Raw genomic sequence first — 17,742 nt, forward strand, 5'->3', positions numbered from 1 at the left:
GATGGATTGACACAGTGGCTACAACAATGGGCTAAAGGATAGGAAGTATTGTGAGGATGGTGCAGGACCAGGCAGTGCTTCATTCTGTTGTACGTAGGGTCACTATGAGTCTGAACTGACTCAATGGCATGGAGCAACAACAACAAAAACACAGGGTTTTCTTGACTGTAATCTTTAAGGGAGCAGATTTCCAGGTCTTTCTCCTGCGGAGCTGGTGGGTGGTTTCAAACTACTAGTTTATATTTATATACTACATATTTACTTTTTTTCATGCCTTCCTCTTGGAACATAATTTGGTCTGTAGCCAAGCATAGGATGTTGGCATTTTACTAGCTTAGTAATCACACAGCTTCAGATCCATTACAGATCATTTCTCCTACAGGCCATACATACAGATAAGAAAATTGTGCATCAGAGTTTTTCAGTGTCCTTTTCTCATGTTCTAAACCAAGACAATTGAGTAGATGGGGCCCAGTGACATGAAAGTTTCAAAGTGGAATTTCAGTTATATTTTATAGGAAGAGCTAAGAATCTTGCTATGGGGGCAATCGGGAGGTTCCCAGACATACTTGAAGTTAATTTCGCTAGCAGATGACAGGATGATGAAGGCAGAAGAGCTGGCCCCGTATGCGTGATAACCTTCCCCTTTACTTTATTTTTCTGAGTATATGACCAACACCTGGGGAGGGTCCAGATTCTGTGCCAGACTCAGGCTTATCTATCTTTCTGAGTATTTTTGAACTTACGTAAAATTTTTAATTCACATATATTTTCTGAGTGACTTTTTGTGAATCATTGTTCAATTTAAAATATATATCCAACATTGTACAACTTACTTGGAAGTATAGAAAATATCTAAAAATTGAACTTTGTGGTTTGAGAAAACTGGATTAGTAATACCTGATTCATCTAGATATCAGCTACGTGTATGTTAGTAAATGTGTATGTTAGTAAAGCAGAGAATACCAGAAAGATTTTACCTGTGTTTTATTGACTATGATGAAGCATTCAATTGTATGGATCATAACAAATTATGGATAATATTTCAAAAGAACGAGAATTCTGGAACACTTAATGTGGAGTGAGGAATCTATATGAAATTAAGAGACATTCATTCAAACAGAACAAGGGGATACTGAGTGGTTTAAAGTCAGGAAAGGTATGCATCAGGGTTGTATCCTTTCACCATACCTGTTCAATCTGTATGCTGAGCAAATAATCCAAGAAGCTGGACTATATGAAGAAGAACACAGCATCAGGACTGGAGGAAGACTCATTAACGACCTGCTCTATGCAGATGACACAACCTTGCTTGCTGAAAGGGAAGAGGACTTGAAGCACTTACCGTTGAAGATCAAAGACCACAGCCTTCAATATGGATTACACCTCAACATAAAGAAAACATAAATCCTCACAACTGGACCAATAAGCAACATCATGAAAAATGTAGAAAAGATTGACCGTGTCAAATATTTCATTTAACTTGTATCTACAATCAACACCCAAGGAAGCAGCAATCAAGAAATCAAAAGACGCTCAACATTGGGAAAATCAACTGCAAAAGACCTCTTTGCTTTTCAAGCAAAGACGTAGCCATGAGGACTAAGGTGCATCTGACCCAAGCCATGGCGTTTTCGATTGCCTCATATGCACGAGGAAGGAAGACCAAAGAAAAACTGATGCCTTTGAACGTTAGTGCTGGCGAAGGATATGTAACATACCACGGACTTCCAAAGAGCAAACAAATCTGTCTTGGAAGAAGTACAGACAGAATGCTCCTTAGAAGCAAGAATGGCAAGATAACGTCTCACATACTTTGGACATGTTACCAGGAGGGGATCAGTCTCTCCAGAAGGAAATCATGCATGGTAAATTAGAGGGTCAATGAAAAAGAGGAAGATCCTGAGGAGATGGATTGACACAGTGGCTGCAGCAATGGACTCAAATATAGAAACAATTGTGAGGATGGAGCAAAACCGGTGCAGTGTTTCCTTCTGTTGTGCATGGGATTGCTGTGAGTCGAAATCGATTTGACAGCACCTAACAACAACAACAACAACAAAATGAAATTTATCATGTGGACAACCATTTTCAAAATGTCTACTGCATTTTCTAAGACCAAATCAAAGGAAACATCTATGCAATTATAATGTTAATAATTAAATGAAATACTCAACATTTATGAATTGCTTCTATGTGTTAGGAACTGTGCAATGTCCTTCAAATTTATAGCCTGATCTACTTCTCACAATCAGAGAACTAGTGGCACAGTAGTTAAGAGCTCAGCTGCTAACCAAAAGGCCAGCAATTCGAATCCTGGAAGGGCTTCTTCGAAACTCTGTGGTGCAGTTCTACTCACAATCAGCCTAAGAGAAAGGAGCTCTTACTACCTTTTGCAGATGAGGCAGTTGAGACACAGAAATGTGAACTAACTCTCTCATCACATTAATTGGTAAAGCGAAAATTGTTAGCCAAAATGTTTGAATGAAGAATCCAAGTTCTAACCACACGCTTGTGTACAATAAGCCTAACCACACACTCACATATAACAGGCGGCTGAGTTACAGCGGTTTGAAGTTGCTCAGCGATCTAGACGGGTACAGGGTCAATGCAACGAAATGCTCAATGACAGGTTAGCTCTGCTGGTGCTGCCCTTCCCAGCCGGGTGCCCAGACAGTGCAGGGTTAGGAAAACTATGCGGAGCGCTCAAACTCGAAATTCCTGCTATTAAACTTTGGCATGTTTTCTAGATGATCTACGCAGCAGATTTTCAATATAAGATACCAGATATTCACCTACTTTACTGTAACTTGAATTTCTCAATTTCACATGGATTTCAGGTAAAATAAATATTTCCCAATTCTCTATTGATGAAGGATTTCACGGCCAAGACGGATTTCTCTCTCTTTGCCCCCTTCCCTCCCTCTCTTTCTCTCTTCTTTCAACAATCCAAATAAAATTTATAAAATGTATTTCATGTGAAAAGTCACTGGGAATAAACAGTGGGTCTCACTCCCCTAGAGTCTTCAGAGGTATACCTCAGAAATGTGAGTCTGAACATTTGAAGTGATGGGTTTGGCTTTGTCATTTACCAACACTGTGACACTAGAAAAGCCATAACTCAAAGTTTCCTGAGCCCTGCCCTGTGGTTCTTCATTTATCTGATAGCCAAACACAACTTTTCCATATTTCTCTTCAGCTCATTTTTTACCTCCTGGTTTCTCAAGCTATAGATCAGTGGGTTTAGCATGGGAATCACCACTACATAAAACATGGAAGCAAATTTATCCGTGTTCAGAGAATGGCTTGACTTGGGCTGGAGGTACATAAAAATAAGGGTACCATAAAATATTGTCATGGAGGTCAGGTGGGACACACAGGTGGAAAAGGCTTTCTGTCTTCCTTCAACAGAGTGGATCCTAAGGATGGCTAAGACAATGAAGCCATAGGAAATTAACACAATCAGTAGAGAGAAAAGTGTATTGAACCCAGCAAGGATTAATAACATCAGCTCTTTGACTTGAGTGTCAGAGCAGGCCAAAGCAACCAAAGGGACATCGTCACAGTAGAAGTGGTTGACCATATTGGAGTCACAAAAAGACAAACAGAATGTCATCACTGTCTGTACAAGACCCACAGTAAAACCATAAACATATGTGCTAGGAACCAGCTGAATACAAAGTTTCCTAGGCATGAGAACGACATAGAGTAAAGGGTTGCAGGTGGCAACATACCAATCATATGCCATGATTGAGAGCAAGTAGACTTCACAAACTACAAACGTGATAAAGCAACACACCTGAGTGGCACATGCATAAAATGTTATACTTTTAACTTCACACAAAAAGTTCACTAAGATGTTTGGGGTGACAGATGAAGTAAAAGAAAAATCAACAAAAGCTAGGTGTATGAGAAAAAAATACATGGGTGTGTGAAGCTGAGGACTGATTTGGATTAGCACAATCAAACCAAGATTACCCAGGACACTAATTAAGTAGATCACTAGGAAGACACTAAAGAGAATGGCCTGAAGGTCTGGGTTATCTGTGAGTCCCAAGAGGATGAATTGAGTCACCTCTGAATGGTTGCCTTTGGCCATGGAAAAATCACAATAAATCCCTCCAGATCACAGTTGCAAATAATTTGGGTCTGCAGGCAATCATCAAACAGATGTTAGAAGATGGCTCTGACCCACCAGGAGAAACTTCAGGCTAGTTCTGCATTCAGAATAAAGGCATGTATTCTAGGCAGAAATTTCAAAATATTAAATTATGTGAAGAATTGTTAAAGTAATCTAATTTTAATAGAAGGAAATAGAGTTTTTTGAACACAGATGTCAAAATATGTTTTAAAGTTATGAGAATACCTTAAATAAAAGTGTAATAAATTGAAAAAATGTAATTAAAGGGAAATAAAATCCAAAAATTGATTCCCAAAGAGTCAATACGAAAATTTTGAATACTCTTGATCTCTGGACCATAAATTTAATATCATTTTTATTTTGTTCTCTCCAACATCTTTAATCATTTTACCCACCCTTGCTTAAACTAAAACTTGGCTCCCACTTGAAGACCTGCTTCTCTTCAGGCCACCTCTCTGCAGGCTGCTCAATTTGTAACTCTCCACAGATTTCACATTTGCTTGAGATAAGATATGATTCATCATCTTGCATTGAGTAAACTCTTCTGATGCTTTGAAGTTTATACCTGTCTTCATTGTTGTCACTTACTTATGCCCAGGTCACTCCTTATTTATTGAAGATTTTGGCACCAAGATCATTCTGTCTCTTTTCCATAAAGCTGACATCAGTGCCTGCACAGACCACACATTTAATACAATGCTTCTACAGTTCTCAAAATCTTGATGTCAATGGCTCCAACACCAATACGCTTGAACTTCCAACTTTCATGGCTCCATCTTGGATCTTGTTTTATCTGGAAATTGATTGACTGCTACAAATCCAAAATTAAAACATTACCTTAAGATCACAAACATTTGCCCTTCCCTTTAACATCTCAGAAATGACAAAACAACTTCTCATACCAAGATGCCACTGACATCACTATTTTCCACTAATTATTTTTCTTTTATTTTGTTACCTCCTTTATTTAATTCTTCCCCTGCCCACCTTAGACTTCATGATTATTACTACAATTATTCTTGTCAACATCCCAAACATCCTGGTCTTATTTCTCTCCAGATACATCAAAATCTGGGTATTTTGAAATGTTCTCTTCACAATTGTGTCTGAGGTGACAAGAACAGCAACCAGGCAAAAGTAAGCAATTACAAACTTATCATATTGAAAACAGCCACTTACTTTTGTCCAGGAGATTGGATTTTTTCTTAAATTGACTTTCTGTGTATTAGTCTACACGTACCTATTATCTCATACCCTTTGAATTTCTTCATACTTTTCTATACCACCCCCCTTACTCTCAGTACATACCAACAATTCTAACAGAAGTCTTAGTCCTCTAGTGCTGCAGTAACAGAAATACCACAAATGGATGGATGTAACAAAGAAAAGTTTATTTCCTCACAATAAAGTAGGCTAAAAGTCCAAATTAGGGCTTCAGCTCCAGGGGAAGGCTTTCTCTCTCTCTATCAGCCTTCTTATCAACCTTCCCCAAGACTAGGTAGGAGCTTCTCTGAGCAGGGACCCTAGGTCCAAATGATGCGCTCTGCTCCAGGCACTGCTTTCTTGATGGTAGGAAGTCGTTCCCCTGCTTATTTCCATTGCCTTTTATCTCTTGTAAGATAAAAGGTGGTGCAGGCCCACCCCAGGGAAACTCCCTTTACATCGTGACCTGAGCAAGGGTGTGTTTCCCCACCATAATCTTCTTTAACCACAGGCAGAGATTATGATTTATAACACATAGGAAAACCACAAAATAAAAGATTACCACACAATAGTGAGAATCGTGCCCTAACCTATATGACACATATTTTGGGGGGACACAATTCAATCCATGACAACAAAGAAAGGAATTTAAACTAATAAAATAAAACTAATTTCAATTTCTTTTGAAGAGTTGCACAAACCTACCTGCTTCCAATCTATCCTTTCTGCACTTTTCTTTTTTTTTTTTTTAGAGGGGTTAGTTCTATTTCTAATGTTGTTGTTAGATTCTGTCCAGTCAGTCACAGTGACTCTAAAAACAACCGAAAGAAACACTGCCTGACCCTGTGCCATCTTCACAATCATTGCTGTATTTGGACCCAGTGTTGCAGCCACTGTGTCAGTTCATCCTGTTGAGAGTCTTCCTCTTTTTCACTGACCCTCTACTTTACCAAACATGATGCCTTTCTTGAGTGACAGGTCCTTCATAATAACATGTTGAAAATGTATAAGACAAAGTCTCTCTAACCTTGCTTCTAAGGAGCATCCTGGCTGTACTTCATTCAAAACAGGTGTGTTCATGCTTCTGGCAGTCCATGACATATTCAATATTCTTAGCCAACACCATAATTGAAAAGCATCAATTCTTCTTCTGTCTTCCTCAGTTATTGCCCAACTTTCACGTGCATATGAGGCAACTGAAAATACCATGGTTTGGGGTCAGGCACACCACTATTTCTAATACCTAAACTTATATTTTGATCACATATTTCTTTGCATTCCATATCTTCTCCTTCTGTTAATTTATTCAGTCATTCACATTGAACTATAAATGAAGTATATAGTTAAAACCCCACCGGGGATCCTTTATCACTATTCTTCTCCCTTTACCTAAGAAACCCCTCCAAGTCTTCGACTCTCTCTATTCCTTCATTACCAAACACCATAGAAAAGTCACCAACGCTTACATCCTTTCTCACATTCGTATCTCGACCTATTGTATTATTGTCATGTCTTTTCTCAGCATTGCATTGAAACTACTTTCATCAAGTACACCAACACTCTCCTCATTCCCAATCCAGCGAAACCTTCATATTTGACTTCTCTGTAGCATTGAACACCATTGGCATTTCCTTTTATCCTGAAAAACATTCTTTTTTGACTTCTAAGTCACCAGAATCTCTGGATTTTTCCATCTTTTTGTCCATTTTTACTCTCCCCCGATGACTATGTATCCTTTGTCTATCCTTTAAATGACCCTCTTACAATTTTACCTTAGGCCAACTCATTTCCTTTTTGAGCATTCTTGTTGAGAGATCTCATTTAACGATATGAAGATAATTGTCATTTATGTACTGATGATGCACAAATCTAAATATCTAGGACATATTTTTCTCTAAGCTCCAGGTACATGTATCCAACAGCTTTCCAGATAATGCTGTTTAGATATATCTGAGGTGCCTAAATTAAACATGTTCAAAAGTAAAACCAGAGATTCAAAAATCACCCCACCCCACTATATGCTTTAGAGCATATATTTTCTAACTCCATTAATGGTGTATCTTCCAGCCATTCAATCTGTGAGAAACCAAGAAAGCATTCCATATAACTCTTTCCCACCCAACAAATAATTATTGAACACTTCTGTTTAATCCATTTTTTTCAAATCCAATCTCTCTCGTATTCTCTATATTATATATTCTTTTCTTTATTTAGACTTCTATCATACCTTTCCTGCAGGAAAAGCCTAAATATTACTCTCTAACTTATCCAGGCGTCTAGTTTCCAACCCTCTCTGTGCATATAGTAGCCCAAGAGTTCTTCCTAACTTGCAAATCTTAGCTTGTTCTCCAGCTGACCTTAGATAAAGTTCAAAGCCGTTAAGGTGGCTAAATCAACCTTTGATAAACAAACCCTTGCTTTGCAGACTAGTCTTATCTCTTGTGGCATCCCTCATGTAATCTCCATGCCTCAGCCATGTTGCCTCAGTTTCTCAGATGTGACCACACATTTTGTACATAGTTTTGCCGGAATACTCCTTTCTTTACCTTCACCTCTCTGGCTGGCTATTTTCTTTCAACTTCTCCTTCCAATTCCAGATGAAATTTCACTTTCTTCTGTAACCTTTTTATTATCTCTCAAGTGCTGCTCTGAACTAGTCACCCACCTGTTAATTTGTCTGGAACCTATTTAAAATTTCATATTCTTGGCAAGCCAAAACAGTTCTGTATTTCACTCAGTTTTATCTCCAGTTCCCAGCAGGACTTAGCAACTGGTAGATACTCCAAATGTATCTGTAGAGCAACAGAACAAACAAATCCAAAGTTTGGGTTACTCCAAACCCTTTTTTATTACCTTAATTACCTTGAATATTTTTCTCTACTTCATGGCCGTCTTTGAGTAATCTATGACAAAACCAAAAAGAATTCAATCAATCTTGAAGCCAGCTCTGGGGATGCCAACAACACTTGTGATTACTTAAGTATTGTCAGTACATTTTGATCATTTGTAGTCCCTCTAGAGCCTTTTCCTTGTATTACATCATTCTTTAAAATTTATGAAACAGTGTAATGATGAATCACGAGCATAACAAATTATGTTATGGCTGGTCTTTTGGGATCCATTTTGCCTCACAGACAAGGAACAACAACTTGAAATAGATCACCTTGCTAATGAAGAATAATTACTTAACAAAGATCATTCTAATGTTTTGGAAAACAACATGGAAGATGTTTAATTATACTTGATTTATATTTTTATGCTTTAATATTGGTCTTCTTAAACTTTTGAATTTCAATAAGTGGCCATAATATTCATTAGATCAAAGGAGATTAATCTACTGCTAAGTAATGATTTGAATTGTACCAAAGATTCAACTCTAGGTGAGAAACTCAATTATGTTGACAATTATCAATTGGCATGAATTTCTTATTGGCCTACTGGTGTATATAGTTCAGTCACAGAGAATTATGCCTGAAAATTCTTTCACAAAGGATAATAACTGAGAAATAACTCATTTTATGTCTAGCACTGTGCTGGAAAACATTTAAAAATATACACATCAAACCCTCTAGTGAAGTCTGTTCATTCCCATTTCACACATACCTGTCTGTGTAGAATAAACAGGAAGATGAATTGATTGAAAAATCATAATCAGCCCGTTATTTTTATACAAACACACACACAATCAATCAATCTTATTTAATGTGAATATTTTGTCCAAGAAACATTATTCTTCTGTTTCTTAATAATATCATTCTGTGTGACACAGCTGCTTAGTGCGCTGCTGCTACCTTAAGGTCTTTGATTCAAACCCACCATCCTCTCCATGGGAGAAAGGTGTGGCACTTTGCTTCTTCAAGGATGACAGCCTTGGAAACCCTGTGGGACAGCTCTGCTCTGTCCTGCAAGGGTCACTATGAGTTGGAATTGACTCAATGGCAACAGGTTTGGTTTTTCTTTTTTGATATCATGGGTTTAACAGCCACAACAAGAATACCTTGCACAGAAATTCTACAGAAGTCTTTTATTTCTAATTAGTGTGTAATGGTTGCACTAATTGTAATTTTCCACAGAGATGTGAGAATTCCAAGGAAGACTGAAAGGTGCTTGTCAGCATATACACAGCTCTATGGACCTGAGAATCTGCTCATTAATTGTTTTAGAAAGATATTTTTATATCATCTATCTCTCAAGTGTTGTTTGTTGTATAAAGTTCTTTCTGTCGATCTACTCCATGGTTGCATGGGTTAGAGATTCCCTACAACCAACTGATGGGGTTAATATTTGGATCTAATCCACAGTTGGTTGTTACATTATGTAAGAACTAGTTAGACATAAACTGATGTCTCATCCCATCTCCACTTAGATGTAAAGTCCCAGTGGTTGAGCATTTAACTGCCCACTTCAGCTGGAGAACTTGTGGCCTGAGGCATGGATACACACTGACTCAAAACAATGGTAAATAGGCCTGGACAGTTGGTTAGGGTTCTTGGAGTAACAAGACTGCAAGAGATGGAATTTGGGAAAGAGAAATGGGCACAAGGCAAGCTGATTTAAATTTTTAACTACTAAAGAGTAGCTACAGTAGAGAGTTTTGCAACAGCGAGGAAGATTAGAGGATCTACCTTTTAGATTGAAATCACCTTCTCTTCTTTTTCCTAGAATGCCATGTTCTGTTACTCCTAGTACTTTAACCAATTCTCCAGGGCTAATTTCCACTGTCTGTAAATCACTAGGAAGCCACCAGTGTACCAAATCAATACATATTTGTATATGGATTTGCCTTCCCTAACTACAGTGTTCGAGAGAATAAAACCTTCCATTGGCCTAAAGACTGCCACATTCATTGTTATAGTAATCCACACAATATTGCTTCAAAAGAAATACATTTTACAGTAATAAAAGTTTAAGATGACCACACATAAATTGATCTTAATGTAAAGTGGTTGGCTAATCGTAGTGAAATAAGATAAATTCATTATTTCAAGACACTCAATGCTTATCTGTATTGTTGAAACATCTGATGGTCAAAGAGCGCTGACATTTTTTTCTCCATTTTAGACTCCAACAACTAAACAAACATTTATGAAATGCCTACTATGTGTAAACCAAAAAAGGTAAAATAAAGGACGAGAAAAATACTTATTTGCAAGGAACTAGACTTTAGGAAGCTGAGTCCCAGAGGACAAGGGTCCCTGTACTTATTAGCGCTATACCATTGTGCAAGCCTTGACTCAAGAATCTCCTAATTCTGTATCTGCCATTTTTTTTTTTTTTTAGTGACAACTTTTATCTCACTATTGATCATTAAAATACATTTTTTCAATAATTCTCTTCAGGGCATTTTTTACCTCCTGATTCCTCAAACTATAGATCAGTGGGTTTAACATGGGAATCACCACTACATAGAACACTGAGGCAAATTTGTCTTTATCCAGTGAATGGCTTGACTTGGGCTGTAGGTACATGAACATTAAGGTTCCATAGTACATAGTAATAGAAAATAGATGAGAAGCACAGGTAGAGAAGGCTTTCTGTCTTCCTTCAGCAGAGTGGATCCTCAGGATGGCAAAGAGAATGAAGACATACGAGATGAGAACAATGATAAGGGAGCAAAACACATTGAATCCAGCAATAATTAACAGCATCAGCTCTTTGACACGTGTATCAGAACAAGCTAGAGCAATCAATGGAACATCATCACAGTAGAACTGGTTGATCACATTAGAGTCACAGAAAGACATGTGGAATGTAGCCACTGCCTGTACAACTCCCACAGTGAATCCATAAATATATGTGCTAGTGGCCATTTGAATGCAGAGTTTCCTTGGCATGAGAACTACATAGAGTAAAGGGTTGCAGATGGCCACATACCGATCATATGCCATGATAGACAGCAGTAATAATTCCCAAACTGAGAACGTGATAAAACAACACACCTGAGTTGCACATGCATAAAATGACATACTTTTAATTTCACGCACAAAGTTCACCAGGGTGTTTGGGGTGATAGAGGAGGTACCATAAAAATCAACAAAAGCCAGATGACAGAGAAAAAAATACATGGGTGTCTGAAGCTGAGGACTGATTTGAATTATCACAATCAAACCAAGATTACCCACAGCAGTAACTAAGTAAATCCCTAGGAAGACACTAAAGAGAATGACTTGAAGCTCTGGATTGTCTGTGAGTCCCAAGAGGATGAACTCAGTTACTGCTGAATAATTGCCTTTGGCCATGAAATAGATATACAATTTCTTCTAAAGGAAACCCCTCAGAGCACAGGGTCTGAATAAACTTGGTTCTGTAGGAAGTGATCAATCTACATATGGGAAGATGGTCATGGCTCACCAGGACATTACGTTAAATTCGGTTGAAGGAGAATTCTGTTATATTTGGCTATTACTCCTGCTGTCAGTGTGAATAGATTGGTCCAGGCAGAAATTCCAATCCACTGGGAAATTGCAAAATAGGAAAGATAATTTCAATTAAAATTTACGATCAATAAAATAGCAAAATCTATGTTGTATTTTCTTTAAATATAGGGAAAATAAAAGTTGCAGCATTAAAAATGTTAGTGGTTATCAGAACATATCAAAATGATTTCTTATATTTTGAGTTGATTTCATAAAGTTATGGATTGAATACATCAATTAATAAATAAATTATGAATTATCAGGAATGAGTGTGGAAAATGTAATTTGACAAGTCAAAACCAAAATATTAAAACTATTTATCTTTAGGTATCCAGTTTGGTATAATTTTTAAACTTTTTTTTTTTTTGCTTACTTCCATTTCTTTTTCCTTTAATAAACTTATGATACTAATATTAAGGAAAAATAGGATTGTTAATTTTCTGTATTTTTCTCTTTTACAAAATACACAGTAGTAAACTATTTTCCAGATTATAAACAGCTTTAGACCATGAAGACAAATTATTTTACCCTGTAAATTTAAGCAGGAAACACTGGTGATGTGCTGGTTAAAAGCTCCAGCTGCCAACCAAAAGGTAGTCAGTTTGAGTCTTTCGGGCACTACTTGGAAACTCTATGGGGCAGTTCTACTCTCTCCTATAGGGTTGCAATGCATTGGAATTGACTCGACTGCAGTGGGTTTGGTTTTGGTATCTTTAAGCATGTATATGATCCAAAGTGTACAGCATTTGGAAAGAGTTTAAAAAACTAAATTCCACAGACCATGTCCACAAACCTAAACTGGGTTCTGAATTTTGAAAACTTGCAGAATTGAAATCACTCCCATTGAGAGCAGAGGATAAGTTCACTTGGCTTTTCTTTGTTACCACATTGTCTCAGTTACTTCGCAAACCTTTGGGGCTGAGTCAATTCCAATTCACAGTGGCCCTATAGAACAGATTAGAACTGCTCCATAGGGTTTCCAAGGAGCAGTTGGTGAATTCGAACCACTGTTCTTTTGGTTTGAAGCCGAGCTCTTAACCACTGTGACACCAGGGCTCCAGATCTGTAAGACAGATAAAAGAAAAACAAAAACACCCTCTCCCCTTACCCTTTGACTACCATCTACCCAGAACCTTTATCTAAGTTACTCTTTTATCTTTTGTCGCCCGTTTACCACTTCTCAATTAAAAGTCTTGGAGCATGTGAATTACACTTATAACTCAATCCAGTGTAATTCACCTTCCTTTTCCATCATTCCACTGAAATTTTCTCAACAAGTTCACTATCAACTTCCCTATTCCCAAATTCAATGAAGGTTTTTTTTTCCCCCCTCGCTTTGGCAGCTCGGTAGCATTATTAGCCTCTGTTGAGTATATCTTTTGTTTTCAGAGCAAAGCAGTCTCTGAGTTTATTTACCATTTCCTTGTTTCTGTAACTTAGAAGTTGTATTTCTATTGCCTGTGCTTTTGAGGATAAGCTTTTCAGTTTTTATCCAAATCTCCTCTGCCCTTACCTTTTCATACTTTCTTGATTTTATTCAACCCACTGTCCTCAATAGGCACCTATATGCTGAAGATGTATGCCTGTTTATTTATCTCTCTGTCTCTCTGTCTGCCTATCTATCTATCATGCATCTGTTAAACCAAACCAAACCTGTTTTCCTTTGAGTTGATTTTTATTCATGGCTACCCCATGTGTTACAGAGTAGAACTGCTCCATAGGCTTTTCTTAGCTCTCATCTTTATAGAAGCTGATCACCATACCTTTCCTCCATGGCACAATTGGTTGGGTTTGAACCTCTAAAGTTGAGGTTAGTAACTGATTGTAAATTGATTGTGCCACACAGGGGCATAATTTCTATTACTACTGAAAAATTTGTTTTCTCTTCTCCAGCCTCATACATAAAAATTCCTCCTGAAAATTGTTTTTAGGTGACAACAAGTTGATTTTGACTCATAGCAACCCCATGTGACAGAGTAGAACTGCCTCAAGGGGTTTTCTAGGCTGTAATCTTTAAGGAAGTAGATCACCAGGTCTTTCTCTTATGGGGTGACTATGTGGGTTCAAACCACCAAACTTTGGTTAGCAACCAATCCCTTAACCATTTTGCCACCAGGGCCCCCTTCCTGAAAATTACCACTTAGATGTTCTAGATGTTCATTAAAAGTGTCACATAAACAAAGGACTTTACATCTCTGTACATTAGCCCTAATATTCAAGACCTGGAGCGTGGATTTTTTTATTTCAGTGAATGATACCATTATCCATTTTGTTTTTCAAATCAGAGTCTAGTTATCTTTTGATGTATTCCTGTTTTTTGTGCCATACCCAATTTATCCCCAGTTCCTTACAATTTTATATTTTATGTAATATTCAAATCTAGTCACTTATATCATTTGCTTGATCCAAGCACAAGGACATTTTTTTCCGGTTTATTGGGACTGACACCTAACTTGTATTCTTGCTTTCAGTCTTTCCTACTTTTCTCTATTCCCTACACTATAAAAAAAACACTATATAAAAAAAAAAACACTATAGCGTATCTTAATTTTATAGACGCAAACTCCATTCTGTTATTCTCCTGACAAAGTCCTTCAATGCCTTATCTGTGCCCTTAGGATAAACAAGTTCTTTAATGTGACTGGCATACACCTCTTAGAAATCTGCTTCCTGTACCTCATCTCTTGCAAAATTCTTTATATAGCCTTCATGTTCCAGATGTTCTGAACTACCATGGTCATTATCTTTAGTCATCTAGTGATGCTTTGACAGAAATCCCACAAGTGGATGGCTTCAACAAAGAGAAATTTATTCACTACTGTCTAGTAGGTGACAAGTCCAAATTCAGGGTGTCAGCTCCAGGGGAAAGCTTTCTTTCTCTGTCAGCTCTGGAGGAAGGGCTTGTCATCAGTCTTCCCTTGATCTGGGAGCATCTCAGTGCAGGAACCTCAGGTTCAAAGGATTTGCTCTGCTCCCAGCACTGCTTGCTTTGTGGTATGATGTTCCCAAGTGTCTCTGCTTGCTTCTCTCTTTTATGTCTCAAAAGACATTGGCTTAAGGCACTACCTAGTCTTGTAGACCTCATCAATATAACTGCCGATAATCCATCTCATTACATCATAGTGATAGGATTTACAATATAGTGGGAAATCACACCAGAAGATAAAATGGTAGACAAGCATACAATCATATAAGGGAATCATGACCTAGCCAAGTTGACAGGTATTTTTGGACACAATTCAATCCAGGACAGTCATTCTGATGTAAACCAGAATTTTATGTATACTTCACCCTCTCCCCAGAATAGTTTTCCTCTATCATCACTTCCTTTGCCTCACTTTCCTCTACTTATTTTTCTATACTCTGTTGAATCACTTTCTCTTTTAGGTTTTTTATGACCTTCTAGATAAAAATGAGATGTTTCTCATATGTGCTTTTTTGCATCCACTGGCTAAGTGCTACGGCTGCTAACCAAAGGGTTGGCAGTTCAAATCTGCCAGCACTCCTTGGAAACTCTATGGGGCAGTTCTACTCTGTCCTATGGGGTCGCTATGAGTCAGAATCGACTCGATGGCACTGGGTTTAATCCCCTTATCATAACACTTGCGGTAGTATATTTGCAACCAACTGTAAATAGGTCACTAACACATCTTAAACTTGAACATCTTTTTTTTAAGCAGTAGTGTTTCTATCTTATATTCAGTTTTATCACCTACCTCTGGTATATCCAGTACAAAAGGGGTGATCAATACTTACATATTAAATGCTGAGTGCATAAAAGTTATATTTGTGTATCTCTGAAGACTTTCTCACCAAGGTACCTTGAGCGTATTCTTTTCAGCGACCCAAAGTCTTTCAATATTCAATATGCTGTCTTTAGTTCAACAGCAAACCCCGAAATATCCCAACACATCTGAAAGCAATCTTTGTGAAACCAATACCATTTTGTATGTATTTCTCAGTCCCTCTGGAACATCTGGAAAAAAAAAAAACTTGAAAAACAATATAATGATATATTCAAGAACAGGTAATTATTTAACTTTTAGTGTCTAGGGACCAAATTCATTGCTCTTGCCTTATACCCATAGATGAGGGAAAAGCATTTGAAATGGTAGATCACTTTTATGGCTATTAGTCAATGAAAGAATCACGAGTAGAAGAACGTTTTTAATGATACTTCTGGGGATGCAATTTGCAAAATTGCTGTATTTCCATTGATAATTGCTTTTGTTTTTGTGCTTCCATATTTATGTCATATTATAATTATGAATTTATGTAAAATAAATGTTTGGTTTCAGGTCTTTTATTTTTGCAGCAGTTTGTGGAAACCATTTGATAAAAATGAATTTCCCAATACTTAAAGTGAGAATGTTGGGCTAGAAACATACTGGCTCTAGAAATGAAATTCAGTTTTTTAAAAAAAGCTGTAATGAAATAATATTGAAGCTTTCCTCTGAAATTAATGTCTCACAGTGTTGTCATGATTGAAATTTCTACTCCATAGCAATGATTAATTTAAAAGAATCTTAATTTTCCTTTTCAATCTCTTGAAGAACTCTGTAGGCTTGACATTATTTTACATTTATATCAACAGTGTATATGGGTGCCTATTTTCCATCAGACAACTCAAAGTTTTATGTTTTAAAATCTGCATAAGAGAGAAATGGTATCTCTTAGTGTTTTAATTTTAAGCTCAAAGAGGTTTTCAGCTATATGCTATTCCCCTTTCCTTTTTCACATATGCCTGAATTTTTCGACATCTAAACTTATGCAAACAGAAGATTATGAAGCATGTATAGACTTTAAGGAAACCCTGGTGGCATAGTGGTTAAGAGCTACAGCTGCTAACCAAAAGGTTGGCAGTTCAAATCTACCAGGTGCTCTTTAGAAACTGGTAGTGCTGTGATTCAAAGCATCTCTGATAAGGGCAGAGCTCACCTTGTCTTTTGGTACCTTCAAGTGGATTCCGACTCATAGTGATCCTGTAGAACAGAGTAGAACTACCCAATAGGGTTTCCAAAGAGCAGTTGGTGAATGTGAACTGCTGACTTTTTGGTCAGCAGCTGAGCTCTTAACCACTATGCCACCAGAGTTCCCTGCTGACCTTAGCCTTGGTGAAAAATGACTACAACAGATACAGAGGCTCATTTTCTCTCATATGCCTGTAAAGTACTTGACTTCCAAATGTGAACCAACTAAATTGAATCTGAAAGAGCCAGATTCATTCTCTCGTGACTGATATTTAATTGAAGAAATGAATTAAGAACCACAGATGTATTTCAATACCTTGCCTGCAATCTTTATGGAAACAGATTGCCAGATCTTTCTCCCGGGGAGTTGCTAGGTGGGTTTGAACCACCAACTTTTTGGTTAGCAGCTGAGCAGAGACGTTTTATCAAATTCAGCAAATTAACATTGATTTGGTATTATTAAATCCCTGGTGACACAGTGGTTAAGAGCTCGGCTGCTAACCAAAAGGTCAGCAGTTTGAATCAACCAGTCACTCCTGGGAAATCCTGTGGGGCAGTTCTCTTCTGTCCTGTAGGGTCTCTATGAGTTGGGCGTGACTTGATGGCAACAGGTTTAGTTTTGTTTTTATGATAATGGTGTTGTTATATAACATACAGACCTTATTCTAATCCAAAGGACATATTTGTATCATTTGTCAAAATTTGAGTCGCCTATTTAGTTTGTTTGAGTTTGGTTGTCCACCAGGGTTGATGCCACTGTCCCTCTTGGCTCCTCAGCACCTACAATTATATTCAGGTTCATCTGATGGGAAGATGGTGGATATTCTGTAAATACCTTCCAAGACTTAAAGCTACAGCTGCTTTAGTAATCAAGATGAACATTCCTTCTACCAGTGTAAGGTCAAGGAAGTAAAAGTACTCATGTCAATAGTCCTCCATAAAAATTAGAAAATTATGGATTTTGAATGGTCTATGAAACAAAATTTAACCTACTCTTTGCAGCTGAATTTAT

The 17,742-nt window shown here is 37.4% G+C and overlaps 2 protein-coding genes across 2 annotated transcripts; both read right to left on the minus strand.

The window, feature by feature from the left end:
* Positions 1-3,157: 3,157 nt before the first annotated feature.
* On the minus strand, positions 3,158-4,125 carry LOC135231860 (olfactory receptor 5AL1-like). The gene has a single exon (XM_064289058.1). The coding sequence runs from the start codon at positions 4,097-4,099 to the stop codon at positions 3,158-3,160; it is 942 nt and encodes a 313-aa protein (XP_064145128.1). The 5' UTR covers positions 4,100-4,125.
* Positions 4,126-10,499: 6,374 nt separating this feature from the next.
* Positions 10,500-11,684, minus strand: LOC135231861 (olfactory receptor 5AL1-like). The gene has a single exon (XM_064289059.1). The coding sequence runs from the start codon at positions 11,581-11,583 to the stop codon at positions 10,642-10,644; it is 942 nt and encodes a 313-aa protein (XP_064145129.1). The 5' UTR covers positions 11,584-11,684; the 3' UTR covers positions 10,500-10,641.
* Between the last annotated feature and the right edge of the window lie 6,058 nt (positions 11,685-17,742).

The sequence above is a fragment of the Loxodonta africana genome, chromosome 7, assembly GCF_030014295.1.
Source record: "Loxodonta africana isolate mLoxAfr1 chromosome 7, mLoxAfr1.hap2, whole genome shotgun sequence".
Classification (NCBI taxonomy): Eukaryota; Metazoa; Chordata; class Mammalia; order Proboscidea; family Elephantidae; genus Loxodonta; species Loxodonta africana.

Coding starts and splice junctions, on each gene's coding strand:
- LOC135231861 (XM_064289059.1), bottom strand. CDS start 11,583: ATGGCCAAAGGCAATTATTCAGCAGTAACTGAGTTCATCCTCTTGGGA.
- LOC135231860 (XM_064289058.1), bottom strand. CDS start 4,099: ATGGCCAAAGGCAACCATTCAGAGGTGACTCAATTCATCCTCTTGGGA.